This window comes from Phytophthora infestans, genomic scaffold (genome assembly GCF_000142945.1).
Source record: "Phytophthora infestans T30-4 supercont1.5 genomic scaffold, whole genome shotgun sequence".
NCBI lineage: Eukaryota > Oomycota > Peronosporomycetes > Peronosporales > Peronosporaceae > Phytophthora > Phytophthora infestans.
Window position 1 is genome coordinate 3,408,156 of NW_003303754.1, and position 15,090 is coordinate 3,423,245.

A 15,090-nucleotide genomic window follows, 5' to 3' on the forward strand; every position below is an offset into this window, starting at 1 on the left:
GAAAGACATGTAGAAGAGTTTCGGCTAACACTAATCTACTCACTTTGGCAAGTGCCTCCAAGAACGCAAGCAGCAATTCAACACCAGCCCAAATTGGCCTAACGCACTGCACCGGCAAACTGTACAGCATACGCCTTTTAAAAGCTCCTACATTTTGAGTATACTAAAGTGCGCAGCAAATATCGACGCACTTGGCGTGATCAGCGCTAGCCCAGCCGAGCAATCTCCTCGGATTGATAATTACTAAAATATAGCAGATGAATGGTACTCGGCTCAATTAGTGCGTTAAGCACATTACACTATATCATGTTGAACTAAAACGATGATGCATATGATGTGGAGTTGACGGGCTTAAATGACAAGGGATCGAAACAATTTCCGTGCACGTCCAGACTGCAGAAGCCCAAACCGTACGAGCTCTACGTGCCCTTCACGATCAAGGAACGAAATAGTGTAGATGTGAAGCACGTCCGTGGAAGCACAAGCTAATAGTGACACACTTGTTGCCATGTGAGTCGCTGCTATGTCGCTTAAGCAGCGTAGCTAGCTCATAACTCAGCGATCATGTGCTTCAAACATTTACAAGATAATACGGCACGTTGCGAAATGAATTGTATTCGTTTAGTCTACGATTAAACTAATTAAAAGTCGGCTTAAGTTAATTTTAAAGTCTGTGTAAAAATTATTTGCAGAGTATTTTTTATCCTCATACATTAATTTGCATTTCAATGCATTTGTCCTTTTCACTTGGCCTGATGCTTAGGTACATAATAAATAGAGTCCGTTTTTTAAAATCGAGATTTATAGAAAGTACAAATCGGTCAAGCTAGACTGGCTGCTACGGCAGCCAAATCGACCGCTTGGTATCGGTCTACCATCAAATCCACATCGACAGCCTGTAAAGCGACCATTTTTGACGTTTTGAAAAGGTATTTCGATCACAGATAAACTACCTCTTCCCATCTCACTTTTATGCATGGTTTCATGTTCCGGTCATGCTTGATCTACTCTATGAAACGGAGGGACTTTCCACTTGCAAAGCACAATAATACTTACTTCGAACTGTACTTCCACAGACGTCTTACCACTGTGATAATCACAGCTAGTGATTACGACTAACTGTTGCCAGCGACACGAATCACTTCTCAATTTTCCCGTTTCCTCACAAGTTCTGAGCGCTAAATCACTCTGATGTTAGCAATGGCCCAGCTCCGCTATGCCCTCCTTCTCGTAGCTCTCGCTTTCTTCACCAACGTGGTGACCAGCTCAACGGCTAAGAAACAGAGCAGAAACTCGGATTTGCGTGTTTCGTCTACTGCAGATACCTCTAATAGTATCACGGCGAAGAATGTCCTCCTCCGTTTTTTTTTTCGACTTCAATAATGCTCGTGACCAATACCACAGCCGAAGTCATGTCATCGCCTAATTGGCCAATAATCGGTCTGGCTCCATCAGGTAATAGGATGAAAGCAGTTTAACACACCTATTCGTATGCTGCTGCACCTACTTATGTAAGGAAATCTACCTACCTATGTAATGGAGGGTCCATTACAAATCGGCTTTCGAGAGAATACAAATTCTCAGTGAACAGCAATTATGCAGGTCCCTTTGTCAAAAGTAGCAAAGTAACCAGCTAGAGCCTCTTAATGCTAGGCTAAAAATAAGCTACAAGCCGAATGTATTTTTGGTAGGCTAAGTCCGAGCTAAACATACAAACTATAAGTCACCTATTGTGAAGCTATGTCATCAGCCAATGGTTGGGCTCTGAAGCCCACTATAGTTTCACCCACCAGCAGGTTTTCACACTACATTATATTAAAACTGGGAGGGTGATCGCTCACGCCTGTGCATCTGTAAAAAAAACATATACAGTAGGTACCGGAAAAGTCGTCATGATAGAGCACTTTGATGCACTAGCAATGAACTTGTTATGAATTATGCAAAGGCTTTCCTAATATGAAATAATCTCATAAAAGAAAAGATTTATTAGTTTCCATCGGTGCTCTATCTTTACGACTTTTCCGGTAGTTTCTGCTCTCAGCTGAGAGGTTACCATCCAGCAGTGGCGGAACATGTAGATCATCACCCGGAATACCTGTTACCGACTCTCTTTTACACTCCGGTTTGATTTGCTGAAGGTATTTTTATTTGCGTTGAATCGTTCTCTACCAACGAGACAATCTATAATAATCTATTTTAACAATAATATCACTGCAGCTAAAGAAAAGGTGATTACAAAAACTACTGAATAAGTTGCGTACTTCTGTGGAATAACCAATTACAGGGTGTGCACGATAAAACAATAATTTTTAATTGTAATTTACTCTTAAAAAAATGGCGGCGTAAGGTTCATCCGATGACTGATCCACCAATAAGCAAAACTGGCCAGAAGAAGCATGCCCACCTAAGGGACGAGCGAGGCGATATATAAAGAGACTGTTGAATAATGATTGCCCGCAGCCAACACCAGTTCATTCCGCATTATACCAAGCTCAAATGATTTAGCTACGACAAAACAGCCAACATGTTGTCCCTTGCGATACTGCTTTTAATAACACAGCCTGCATGCAGATATCCGTGGTCATTTTGTTTAGATTTCTCCGTTAATAAACACTCATCCAGGCTCATTGGTTTGCGAGTTCGTGGGGCAATCAAACAAAACAAAAGAGAGATCGTGGATTCCCGCTCCTCGTTGACTGTATACCTCATCCAACAACCTCGATGTAACACCTCGCTCGTACAGGGAGCAGTGATGGTAACCATGTGCCTCGCGCCACCAAACCCACATCACCGGCACGTACGTACAAGGGCTCGCTACTTGAGAAGAAAACCGTGCGTGGCAGCTCTTCTTCGATGAGGCTAGTTGTCGAACTCAGTCTCATCAACAAAGTCTGCTACAACAGTAGGGCTACTACAACGGAGGTAACCCCGCCCGCTATCTATTACACATTTTGAGGAGATGTGCTACGAAAACTAACAAGTTGCCTCCAAAGGAAAAAAAAGTGGATTAAGACGCTGCTAGCATAGTGAATGAAGACGAATCAGCTTTTAGATTTGTAGACATCAACCTATTATCATCATGATAGAGCTAAGAGAAGCGCTCCTTCTTGAGCAGGTTGTAAACCGCTCGTTCAGGGGTAGCTTTCCATTTCTTGGTATTCTTCAGTAAGGGTTTGAGTTTGGCAATCGTTAGACCCTTATCTCTCCACTGCTTCAATATTTCCTTGCCGTTGTCGATTTGGCTAACCTTTGCCATAAGCCTCGAGTCCAAGTCAGCACTAACACTTTTTGCTATCGCGACCGCAACACCTTCATGCATCAACAAAGGGTGTACTCGCTCCTCCTCTTGAGCATCGCGAGATCTCAGCAATCTCGCGCTCTTTTGGGGGATAGTATCAGCCAACACCACGGCATCCGGCGAGGTCTCGGGTGAAAGCTGAGGACCGTCCGAATCCGTGGCAGCAGAGGCAGCGCAGCCAGTAGCAACGATCGTAGCTGCGACCACAAGGTGAATGGGACTCAGACGCATCTCTCGTGTCTGGGTTGAGCACGGGGGGAGGGGGGGGGGCACGGGGATAATTGAGAAGTGAGATCAATGGATCGCAAGCATAGAGAGTTAAACCGGGCAGATCACACTCAGAACTGATTAGCGGAAGGTACCGGTAGAAAGACTACTTGAACCGATTGTTCGCTGTGATTTACAGTAAATATCGATGGGAAAAGGTACAGTACATTGCGTATCGAACATGTACGCACCAAAGCACTACGAGCAAACACAGGATTGGATCGAAACGCTGTAACTGGTACGATGGTAACGAATCTCTCGTATTTGCACCAAATCAAATCTCGCATACGATGAACTGGTTACAGTAACGCAATTTGTGATTGCTGAGCGATCCTGAATTATGATGGGCGAAGTTTAACTATCCTACATAGCTGCCAGAGTACCCTGATGGAATAATAACCTCGCCTCGTGCGTGAAACCGCTTTTCCGGAGACGTCGGGGGAGGATAGCTGCCCGGAGATAAAAACAACATATTTAAAACAATATAAGTCAGCACCTATGCGAGATCGACAATGGAGGTTGGCGGTCATGCGTGGGTCGCATTATCGTGAACCTCATTGCCGATCGTAATCTATGTCAGCAATGTTGACGTGCACTTTAGGTTAGGTTTGAAACTACCAGCTAAAAATAGTATTTAATAATTATTTTCATATTTTAGAAAAGTAAGTTACTATTTTTGCTTCCCGATTATAGGAACAAGGCAATTGATTATATCAAATTATCGCTTTCATTACATGCATCTTATAACCATGCAGCATTTCTGCGACTCGGGAAGGGAGAAGGGTGCTATTCGCCACGATTGCGCCACGATTACGTGGACGTATTGCACCATTGGGAGCATCAATGATTCCGTGTAAGCGCTGCATATCCTAACAAATTCATTTCGGGCATCTAGTCGCCTGACAATGAATAGCTTATCCCTATAATTTACGAGTATACATGTTGTGTCAGGTGTTCACATATCGAGCGGGTTTGCTGCTACTTCGCATGCGCGCTTTGTGGTCGCATGGCTACGTCAACATTGCAAAAAGTTATTATGATCGTATATTTACCGTAGCCACATGATATAGTAGTGTCAACGTTCGTGGAGTATAGAAATACCTGTACTTTTGCGTGCCTGTTTGATTGGTTTGGCGCTGGAAAAGGGTTGAAAAACTATTAAACAGCTGTGTTCATGTACAGTAAGGTTTTACTATAATAAACTCCTGCTAATCATTGACAGGGTTGTCAACGGGATTTAGCAAACCATGCCATGATCGCCAACCTTCTCGCATAGGTGCTGAGTTATACGGGATTAAAGTATGTTTTCTATCTTCGGGCAGGTACCCTCCTCCGCGGGTTTCACGCGCGAGACGAGTTAATTATTCAATAAGGGTCCTCTGATAGCTATCATGAGGATAAGAAAACTTCATCCATCATAATTCAGGATCGCTCAGCAATCACAAATTGCGTTAACAAGTTAACCTTATGTGAGATTTGATTTAGTGCGAAACTGTACGAGAGATTCGCTCCGATCCAATCCTGTGTTTGCTCGGTGCTTACACGTTCAATTATTAATCTGGTTCTTTTTTTAGTAGAACCGGATATTTACTGTTAATCATAGCGAGCTATCCGCTGAAGTGGTCTTCCTATCATCCGTTAGTTAAATATGAGTGCGATCGGAAGGATCGCCTGGTCAAACTCTCTCTGTAATACACAGTAGCATAATAGTGGGAGTTTTGTTGTATACCAATTGCAGCTTGCCGTTCGTTGCTAGTTTTTCGATCTCATTCCTCAATTTACCCCCCGATACCCAGGCATCCAAATAGTTGGTACACTCACAATGCGTCTGAGCCCCATCTTTATTGGCGTCGCCGCTGCGATCACTGCTAGTAGTTGCGCTGTCTCTACTAGCACGTTGACTCAACACTTTTCCGCGGGCCTCCCAGCTTCGGTACAGCCAGTTGATACAGCCATCCAAAAGAGTGCGAGGTTCCTGAGAAGTCCTGAAACTGAAGAAGAGGAGAGGGGTAGATACGACTTTCCTTTCCTGGTGTCTGAAGGTGCAGCCAGAGAGATGGCCAAACGAATTTCTGACAACCTGGACTCCACCCTGATGAGCAGACTTAGCGCAATCTCTAACGGTAAAACCATTTTGAATCGATGGAGAAATGAAGGTCTCTCTCTTGCCGAGGTTAAGCCTCTTCTGAAGGAAGCTGGTAAATGGGGCGATACCTCCGAACGGGCAGTCTACAAGCTGCTCAAGAGCGAAGGACTCTCGTAGTTTTGCAGCGGCTCATCGTGGCACCACTTGGAAGGTTTCGGTCATACTACGAGTTAACAAAAGAAACATTTTTGGCTGGGGTATTAATAGCTGTCGAATGCTCAAATGGTTCTATCGCAAAAACATAATGAAGCAAACGTTTACTATTAATATATTACGATGTAATATTGTACTTACAGTAATAGTGCATGGTAGTACGTATACCAATGGCGCTCGAAGTATATATTGACGATATTTCGGACGGCATCCTGCGAAGTTTCTCCAGCACAACAGTAAGAAACAAAAACCTGAATCGGGAAAGACGAGCTAGTGTGCTCAAATATTTAGCGAGATATATTTTTTGTGAGACACATAGTCCAAAAGGCACCAAAGTGGTCGTTGACCTTATCCTGCAAGTATATGACTGCCTGAATTTGAATCCATATCGTCTGTTTGAGAACACAACCCGAGGTAAGAAAACATTTTTAAACTATCGATGAATCCCAAGGAAATCGTCAGGCAGCACTTTTGAAAAAATCGATTCCACGACATATTTGACGAAAGACATCGGGTATACTGTACAGTAAACGTAATGTTTACTGATTCAATTTGTGTTGATGCACCCGGTACACACTAAAATAATCAAGTGGGAATCTTTAATACAGTGAAAGTTGTAATGGAAAAATATCAAAACCAATCCACATTGTTTTTCCTTCCAAATCCGTTTGTGCCCATCTACCGAAACCTTCACACGATAAATTAGTGCTAGCGCTATTTAACCTTTCGCGGTGCGAGGGCGCATTTTTCGCCCTTCAACACCATTACCAAAACAAGGTGGAAAAGGGGCTTGTAAAAGGGCGAATTTTGCGCCCTTTTAGCTTTTCCTCCAGCTCTGTCAACCGTGTTTCATAACTACCAATCGCAACTGTGAATAGAAAGAGGTTGGGGGTAATTTTGGATCGTCTGGTCATCGCAGAGTATTTTATTGCTCCAACGATCGTAATCGGCCCTTTCTACGCGGTCGTACCATGGATCTAGCGGTCAATCGCCTGACAGCCAGTCACCAGAACATACAAAAGGCAAGACGAATGCACCTATCCGACCTCCGATTTTTCTATAGTGTACTCAAGACTAATGCGCACTACCTTCACAGACACTGAAGATAAGCTGCTGGTGCAGATCGCCTTCCAATTCGAAAGGGAGGGCTTACGAATCACATGAGCCTACGTGGCCCGCCGAATGCAGACCAAGCGGCCGGCCCGTCAACTGCGGCTTCGGCTGGCTAGCCTCAAGCGGACCTACGGAAAAGCGATAAGTGGCTTTCCGCCATGTTTTCTCCGCGGCATGCCATCAAGGCGTCTTCTCGGGGCGCTGAGGTCACCACCACCACCACTCCTCATTTTGCAGCAGGTCGTAAAACCAGCATGCCGACCTTCTGCTACTCCGTCAAATTCTCTACTTCTCGGCGGCGATCGCCGCATGCCAGGTTTGTCTGTTTTGGGGATATTTGCATGCCTTTCGTGAGACTGATGACGATAAGTTGGTGGCGATACGCATGGGAGCGCCGCCGGAGGCAGTCAGGTGACAGACGACGTGGATCAGGGAAACCAAGACTGCAGAGGTGAGGATACAGGACCCGCAGGCGGCTATATTGCGCGAGATTGCGGGGGATGCCGTCAACCACAGGTGACTCAGGCGAAAAGCGCTTCAGGTGAGTCTCGGATTGTTTGTTCCACAAATGACGTCGGCAAATACTAACCTGTGTGAGTAGGTGCTGGTGTTGGGGGCTGTGGAGATAATCTGGACTCAACTGAAGCTGCCGAAGCCGTGGATATAATTTTCGGAAGTATAAGCGCTCACGACGTTCGCCAGCCCGCTGGGCGCACATATGACAATGCTGGTGAGGTGCTACCGTCCGGTGTCACCCTTCTACTTGCTGTCGTCGGACCGCTCGGCGAAGCTGATGTCTTCCTTGACGTTGGAGCTGGTGTTAGCAACGTGCTTGCACAGGTAGCACTTACAACGAAAGTCAGAACGTGCATCGGGATCGAGGTGCGAAGGGACCTCGTCTCCCTTGGACGACGTTGCATGCAGCAGCTACGCAAGCAGTACCCACGGCTCAGTAAGGTGCTGCTCAAGCAAGTCGATGTAAGAGATGTTTCGATGTCACGGCATACTCCCATTTGCGAAGCCACCATTGTCTTTGCTAACATCTTTCTATTTGAAGAAGATGCTAAGCTGATTGTTTCACGAGAGCTAAGCGCAATGCCAGAGGCACGGGTGATAGTTTCAACGTCGCTCTTCTGCCCTAGACATCGATCATCGTGCTCGGAGCCGTACTGCAAGAGTTGGAAACTGGATCATCAACTAGAAGTACAATGTAGCTGGAAGGCTACACCTCATCCCATTTACATATACCGTAAGAAACTTTGATCCATTCTGCTATCTCATACTTGCTTCTAATCAGAGTCTTTTCGATGCTCATGAGTCCCGCCACCAAGAGCAAATGCAGCTTCGCCACCCAGTCTGCGTGCGGCAGCAGCAACCCGGCTAGGTGCAGTATCATCACGTCGAGTGTAGCAGTAGCCCATACGTCATGCGAGTCACCACCGATTCCGTGAGCACCGCCGGGCTCATGAGCGTTGCCGTCACTGACTGTACCAGTCGCACCGCCAAGTCCGCGGGTGCCATCACCAAGTCTGTGATCATCACCACCTCCATGTCTTCGCGCGTCGTCGCTGACAAGTCGGCGAGCGCCACGGCTACCAACTGTATGTGCTGCATTACCAAGCCCGCGCCAATCTTCGCTGTCTGTGCAAGCAGAAGCACTTAGCCTGCCACCGACTCCGCTAGGGTCACCAAGGCTACGTGCGCCGCCGACAGAACCAGCTGCACCAGCGGCACCACCAAGTCCGAGCCCCCCCCGTCTCCAAGTCTGCGCGCGTCGTCACGGCCAAGTCCGCGCTCGTCGTCTAAGGCAAGTCTGGGAGCTCCACCGCCGCCATCAAGTCGTGTGTGTTTTCGCCGCCTGTGAGAACGGCACCACGGCCACGTCGGCGGGCTTCACCACCACGTTCACTAGTGCATCCAATTTCGCGATCATCACGACGGGCACCACTACGTCTGCTAGCCAACACACTTTCAGGCCTATCATCCAAACAGCTGTCGCCGTCTGGTCCAGGCGCAACAAGTCCAGTCGAAAGATTGCCACTGCCAAACGCAACCAACCCTGGCGGAGTATTACCGCTAACCCCGAAAGCAGCAAGACCCTGTGTAGCATCATCTCCTTCGTTGTCAAGTGCGTGAGTGACGGCACCTCCGAGATCTGCCCCGTACGCAATTTGGCGAGCGGTAGCAGACCGCCTTGCTACTTGAGACCTGGGCTCGTGCGCATCCTTCGACTTAGCGAGTTTGGAGTGTCGCCTCACATTTCCCTTATCTGTAAACAATGCGTTAGGGTAGTAGAATTGGTGGAACTTATCCCAGCACGTTGAAGTCGTCGACGGACACATCCATGGCTTGGCGGGGCGGTCGTGCACAACTCGGCACAAACAGACACCATGCGTGAGGCAATAGTTGGTTACCTCGGTAGGATATCGTCCCTCCCATCGGCAAACAATACAGCGGCGCCGCTTTCTGCTCTTTTCGGCATATATTTGCCTCGAAGCCACGGAAGTACATGCAGCTGTCGGGAGCACAGCAACTACACTAGGAGAAGGCTGGGAAGAGGGCGTGTCGAGTTGGTCTCCTTCTCCTCCGTCACCCAATTCTCCGCTGTACAGCATGCGACCGTCGCTGGGTGCATTCTTCCATTGTTCATTGAGAAGCTCACCAACTAGCTCCATCACAAACTTTCTATGGAGATCACGCGTTGCTGGCTCCGCCTGTACCAAACGTCGCGTAAGATACGCGTTGGAGCGCGCCACATCGATGAGCGCGAGCGCCAATTTCTTGTGCCAGCGTTTGTACGAATGACCATCTGCAGTAGAGAATCGCCCGCGTATTTGATCAAGGCGATCAACACCTTGCATATTGGTATTATACTGAGCGACGCACTCTGGAGCTGGAAACGACTGCTTCTCGTTACCAACCATGCGGGTGATAGTTGTAATGTTCGTTGAGTCCGCATTGGACACAAGGTTGACCACGCTACCGTCGCACCATGACGCTGCAAGCATGCTGTGATCGTGCGAGACAGCTTGGCGATAGTCCCCTCGGGTACAGTCGTCTTTGTGAAGAATAGTGTGACCTGGGAAATGTTTGCTGTTGGCACGGATAGTGCCGCGACCATAGAGGCCTTTCAGTCGGAGCTCCTGGAGAAGCTGCACGGACGTATAATAGTTGTCCATGTTGACAACCCTATTTGTTCCGAATAGCGGTCTTGTTACCTCCAACACATGCTGTCTGATTTTAGATACTTCCTCCAGCATCTCTCGCAGGTTTTGCGCTTCAACTTGGTCAACTACACCATTCAGTCTGTCCAAGATGTCGCTTCAGTTGCAGTGAAGTTTGTAATTCAGCGCGACCCACGTAGTAGAGCAGCACACCATGTATAGCCGGAAATGATATTTCCCAGTAGGCTTCATGGGATTATACACGATCATGTGGCGACCTTGACGCGAACGGCACGCAACACTTGCTTCATCTAGCGCAACATCTCGACCAACGCGAATATACTGGCCACCAGTGATCTTTAGCAGGTTTAGAAGAGGTCGGATGCGAGCTGCAGCATCTTGATCTAGTGTGTTAGGGACCGCATTGAAGCTCAGACATCGCCGCGGTAGCTTGAAGCGATGCAGCGTCATGATGCCATCAAGCGAAGTTGTAGCACCACCAAAAAATAGATCCTCCGCTTGTAGACCCCAGTAATTTGCGTACTCGCCTTTATCGTTCGTTGCCATGAAGAATAGAATGCCCAGAAAAATCATGAGCTCGTCAAGTGTGAACTGGTTCGCCAGCCGAATGCCGTTCGCCACGGCGTACTTGTTTGTTTCATGCAGCACTTGACGCCAAAAGTAAAGCGGTATGTAGGCAAAGAAGCAGGGACTGGCAGAATGCTCAAACAAATGTTTAAACTCAGGTCGCAAGTACCTTCGTGTCGATCCATCACCGTGCTTGTACAGATACGAAGGCATCTGAACTTCTCCAGACGGAGCAAAGCGAAGGCTTCTGATTGCTTCAGCTTCAGCGAGGCTGGTTGGAAGTAACTCAGTCGGATCGAAAGCTTCAAGTACTTCTTCTTCTTCTTCGCAATCTGAATCATTTTCCTCAAAGTCGATCTCATTGGTGGGATCGGGACGTACGAGGATTCTCCAATCCGGGTTCTTTACTTGTGTAAGCACAGTGTAGTTTTTGATGCCAACCTGCACCATCCCAACGCTGATATGCTCCACAGCGCTCTGGAACTGACTGTCTAGCCATCGAATCTGGAACAGCGAAGCGTTCTTCCCTTTCTTGACTAGGCGATACACACGACCAATAATGTACGCCGTGCCAATTGGTCTGTAGACCTTTGCTTTCATCCATCGATCTTTTTCGGGCGAGAATGCAACTAGCTTGTCCACGTAGACATCCTGCAGCATGACGGGAGGCGTACGTGTAGGAGTCGCTGTCTCAGTTGGTGCTGAGCGCCCTGGTTGTGGTGATTCTAGGCCTACCGCAATTTGGCCTTGGATCTCGCGACCAGTACTGACTGTCTGCACCGTAGCTCCACCAACATCACGGCCCCGTGCGTCTGCAGTACCAACAAACACATTGTTACGTTGTGGTTAAAACCAATACCAAACTCATAAACACACCTTCGGATATTGGTCCGCTAGTGATTCGCGGAACTTCAAGAGCTCCTCGGCCCCCATGCCCTCCTTGTGCACCAAGTCTTTCTCGCACTGCTAGCGTTACATGCCCGGCTCTGACGGCTAAGTCGACAACACCAACTGCACTGCCGCCACCTTCAGGGCTGGCAGCGTTCGTGGATCGAGGGCCTCCACGCCCTCCTTTAGCTCCGCGCCATCCTCGAGTTCCACCCCCTCCTCGGGTTCCACGACCGCCGCGGGTTCCACGCCCTCCCCGAGCTCCACGCCCTCCTCTCGCTCCACGCGCGGCACCGACACGGCCGACATCAGCCATCGCATCATCGCCAAACGTTCCACGTGCACCAACAACAATGCACACAGTTAGTAACTAGAACCGCACCCGTCACTGCCTAACCCACACCTTCAGCGCTTCCGCCGCTCGCTGCTCGTGAGGTGCCACGCCCTCCCCGAGCTCCACGCCCTCCTCTCGCCTTCGTGCGGCACCGGCGCCGGCTGCTAGAACGCCAGCACCCATAGCACCAGCACGGCAGACATCAGCCATCGCATCATCGCCAAACGTTCCACCTTGCACCAACAACAATGCACACAGTTAGTAACTAGAACTGCACCACCGTCACAGCCCAACCCACACCTTCAGCGCTTCCGCCGCTCGCTTCTCGTGAGGTGCCACGCCCTCTCCGAGCTCCACGCCCTCCGCTCGCTCCACGCGCGGCACCGACGCCGGCTGCCGGAACACCAGCACCCATATCGGCGGCACGGCCGACCGCTGCCGCCTCACCGGGAGCTGCACCTGCTCCAAGATCGCCGCACTCGCCTCTTTCATCGTCGTTGGCAGCGCTGGTGCCTATATCAAAAGCAAAACAAAACACAATTAGTCCACGGCGTCTTCAGCACCCCTCAGTTCGGCCTCCGCCTTCAATACCTTCTTCAGCACCGACTTCGAGGAGGCGCGTCTTCGCAATGTACCTTAGGACGGCCATTTCACCAAGTAGGTAGTCAGTCCCCTCTTCGCCGTCGTGTCGCCTTCCAGGCCGAATATATTTGTAGCGTGTGTCCAAAGACTTGGTAGAAGGCTGCTTGGACGTCCACCCGGCCTTTGCCAGCGCTCGCCACTCGCTGTTGAACACAGCAACGCCTCCGAGGCTGCTCGCTGTCTCATAAGGTGCCTCCTCGCTACCGGTACGCACGCGTCGCCGCTTCCTTGCCATATCCGTGCCTTCATGCCTGCGCTTCTGGCCACGCGGCACTTCCGACATTTTCTGCTTGATTTACAAATGAGGGCGGGGACCGATGGACGGCTGATACGCGTCGCCTATTCGTGGAGAGTATAAGGGTACATAAATACATATATTCCATCACGACTTGTTTTTTATATACATTCAAACAAAGAAACAATAAATTTTTGGGGTAGCTCCATAATTTGGGCGCCAAGTTTGCGCGGCAATTCTAGTATACAAAATGCCACATTCAAATACAAAGCATAAGATTTATGCACCACTGCACTGCGTTGTAGTTACATCATCGCCGGCCATACTGGAATGGACACATATGCAACCTAGTGTTCTACACGCTCAAATCGGAACCTTGAGCACCTATAGCTTCAAAACTAAAGGTGACGCTTGAAACAGCATCTCCAAAAGCACACACAAACGTATAGCGGCTTACATGTTATCGCGGAAAACCAGCGGCATGATCTTGCCGGTCAACACCACAATACTACATAATGGCGCGAGCTTCGGAAGCTGCAGCGGCGTGGGCATCATCCTTCGACAAGTCATCATCCAGAAAACGGTCAGTAGCGCGAATATCTTCGTAAGTTTCGCCGTTATATTTCAGCGATGGTACGCTGTACCGGATTGTTCTGACCAATCATAATAGAATCGACCTCGAGTTGTCTGTGTTCACTTATTAGCCAATCATAATGCTACCTTAAAGGGCGCAAAATTCGCCCTTTTAGGGCAAAATACACCACATCAAACTGCATCAAGCTTGATTTGCACACCATCCCCGTCTTTACCAATACCTTAAAGGGCGAATTTTGCGCCCTTTTAGCTCTTATTGACTTGACCTGTATATTATAGAAAAAATGGGCTTATATGTGCTCCTCGCGAAAGGGTTAACAAGGAAGGATCAGAAAGGGAGTATGAATAGTATCATTAATTAAACCTGGTAATATATTAGTTGTAAAAATGACCGAAACAGAAGAGTTATTATCAAATGTCAAGTGACTCAAAAATGAAATATTTTCAATCAATAACTGAATATCGAATTTGATATTTTTGATACAAATAACGGAAAGGATGTATTTACCCCCCCCCCGCGCACTTACGGCTATTTTCGGCCCCTGTCCACGACCCCACATGTTGTACATGTATATACAACATGCTAAAAATAGGCTAAACTTGAATTTTGTATTGAATTCCTTAAGTACGAATACGTTTTCTGCACTGCTGGAAGATCAGACGCTCGGTGATACCATGATTGCGAGCTTCTTCGCAGCGCTATGTATCCACATGCTGTCTAAGACACCCACGCTGCGCCAGCAAACCTGAAGAAGACGTATATCCAACATATTAGAAGTGTCCCTTTTACAGGGCTCGAACATGCCATGTACGAAGTGCAATGGCTATGTGTACAGTCATCAATGCTTGCAGCACATTTATTCTGAATCAGGTTAGGTATTCATCGACAAGTCCACTCTTACTCGCTATCGTCCTCTCCAGCACATCCCTCCTCACCACTTCTCTCTTCAGCGCCCCCCTCCACAGTACCGCTGCCAGCGCCTCCCTCCTCCGCGCCGCCGCCTTCTTCCCTATCACTAGCGGCGCGTCGGCGCTTCTTTGCCGGGCTGCGCATCTGGATTCCACGACCAACACGAGGGTGAAACCGCTCCTCTCCGTTCTTCCACACATGACATGCCAGATTTGGTGGTATGTCATGGTGCTGCTTGGGTAGTGGCCCGGCCGGACTCAGTCACAGAGGTAGACACTGTGCATGAAGAAGCACAAATAGTCAAAGTACGATTGCATAAGCCACTGTCACACTTACTACTTGTTGCCGTCGCTGCATGCCTCGCAATAGAACCGCGTTGTACTGCGCTGGCCGACCTTCTGCTTGCGAATCGAGCAGACCTTGCACTGATACTGTGGCCTCTTCCGAACACCTTCCCGGATCTGGGTCCACTCTGGAAAATCGGTCAATTTGTAGGCAGCCGATATCGAGGCCACATTTTGGTCGGAAGGTGCTGGTGAAAATGTCTGCATGATAGTAAACGAGTCATATACGATACAACATCTACCATATGATCGCCGGCAAACATGTAGTATATACCTTATCAATGAAGTCAGCCGAAGTGGCCTGCAAAAGCTGCGCATGTAACCCTGCTAAAACCTCGGCATGATCAGCACCTTCACCAACCATTTTCCAAGCCTCACGGAAAAAGATATGGGCATTCACGAGTGCCATGTCGA

General features: G+C 48.5%; 3 protein-coding genes across 3 annotated transcripts; 2 read left to right on the forward strand and 1 right to left on the reverse strand.

Annotated features, from left to right (window-relative positions):
- Positions 1-3,088: 3,088 nt before the first annotated feature.
- PITG_04354 (secreted RxLR effector peptide protein, putative) lies at positions 3,089-3,529 on the reverse strand (the record flags this gene model as incomplete). The annotated part of the gene is made up of 1 exon (XM_002905946.1): positions 3,089-3,529. One exon carries the CDS (start codon positions 3,527-3,529, stop codon positions 3,089-3,091), a length of 441 nt encoding a protein of 146 aa, XP_002905992.1.
- A 1,858-nt stretch (positions 3,530-5,387) lies between these two features.
- On the forward strand, positions 5,388-5,828 carry PITG_04355 (secreted RxLR effector peptide protein, putative; the record flags this gene model as incomplete). The annotated part of the gene is made up of 1 exon (XM_002905947.1): positions 5,388-5,828. The coding sequence occupies one exon, from the start codon at positions 5,388-5,390 to the stop codon at positions 5,826-5,828; it is 441 nt and encodes a 146-aa protein (XP_002905993.1).
- Positions 5,829-7,701: 1,873 nt separating this feature from the next.
- PITG_04356 (uncharacterized protein) lies at positions 7,702-8,240 on the forward strand (the record flags this gene model as incomplete). Its single annotated transcript, XM_002905948.1, has 2 exons — positions 7,702-7,712; positions 7,802-8,240. The coding sequence occupies 2 exons, from the start codon at positions 7,702-7,704 to the stop codon at positions 8,238-8,240; spliced, it is 450 nt and encodes a 149-aa protein (XP_002905994.1).
- Positions 8,241-15,090: the final 6,850 nt, after the last annotated feature.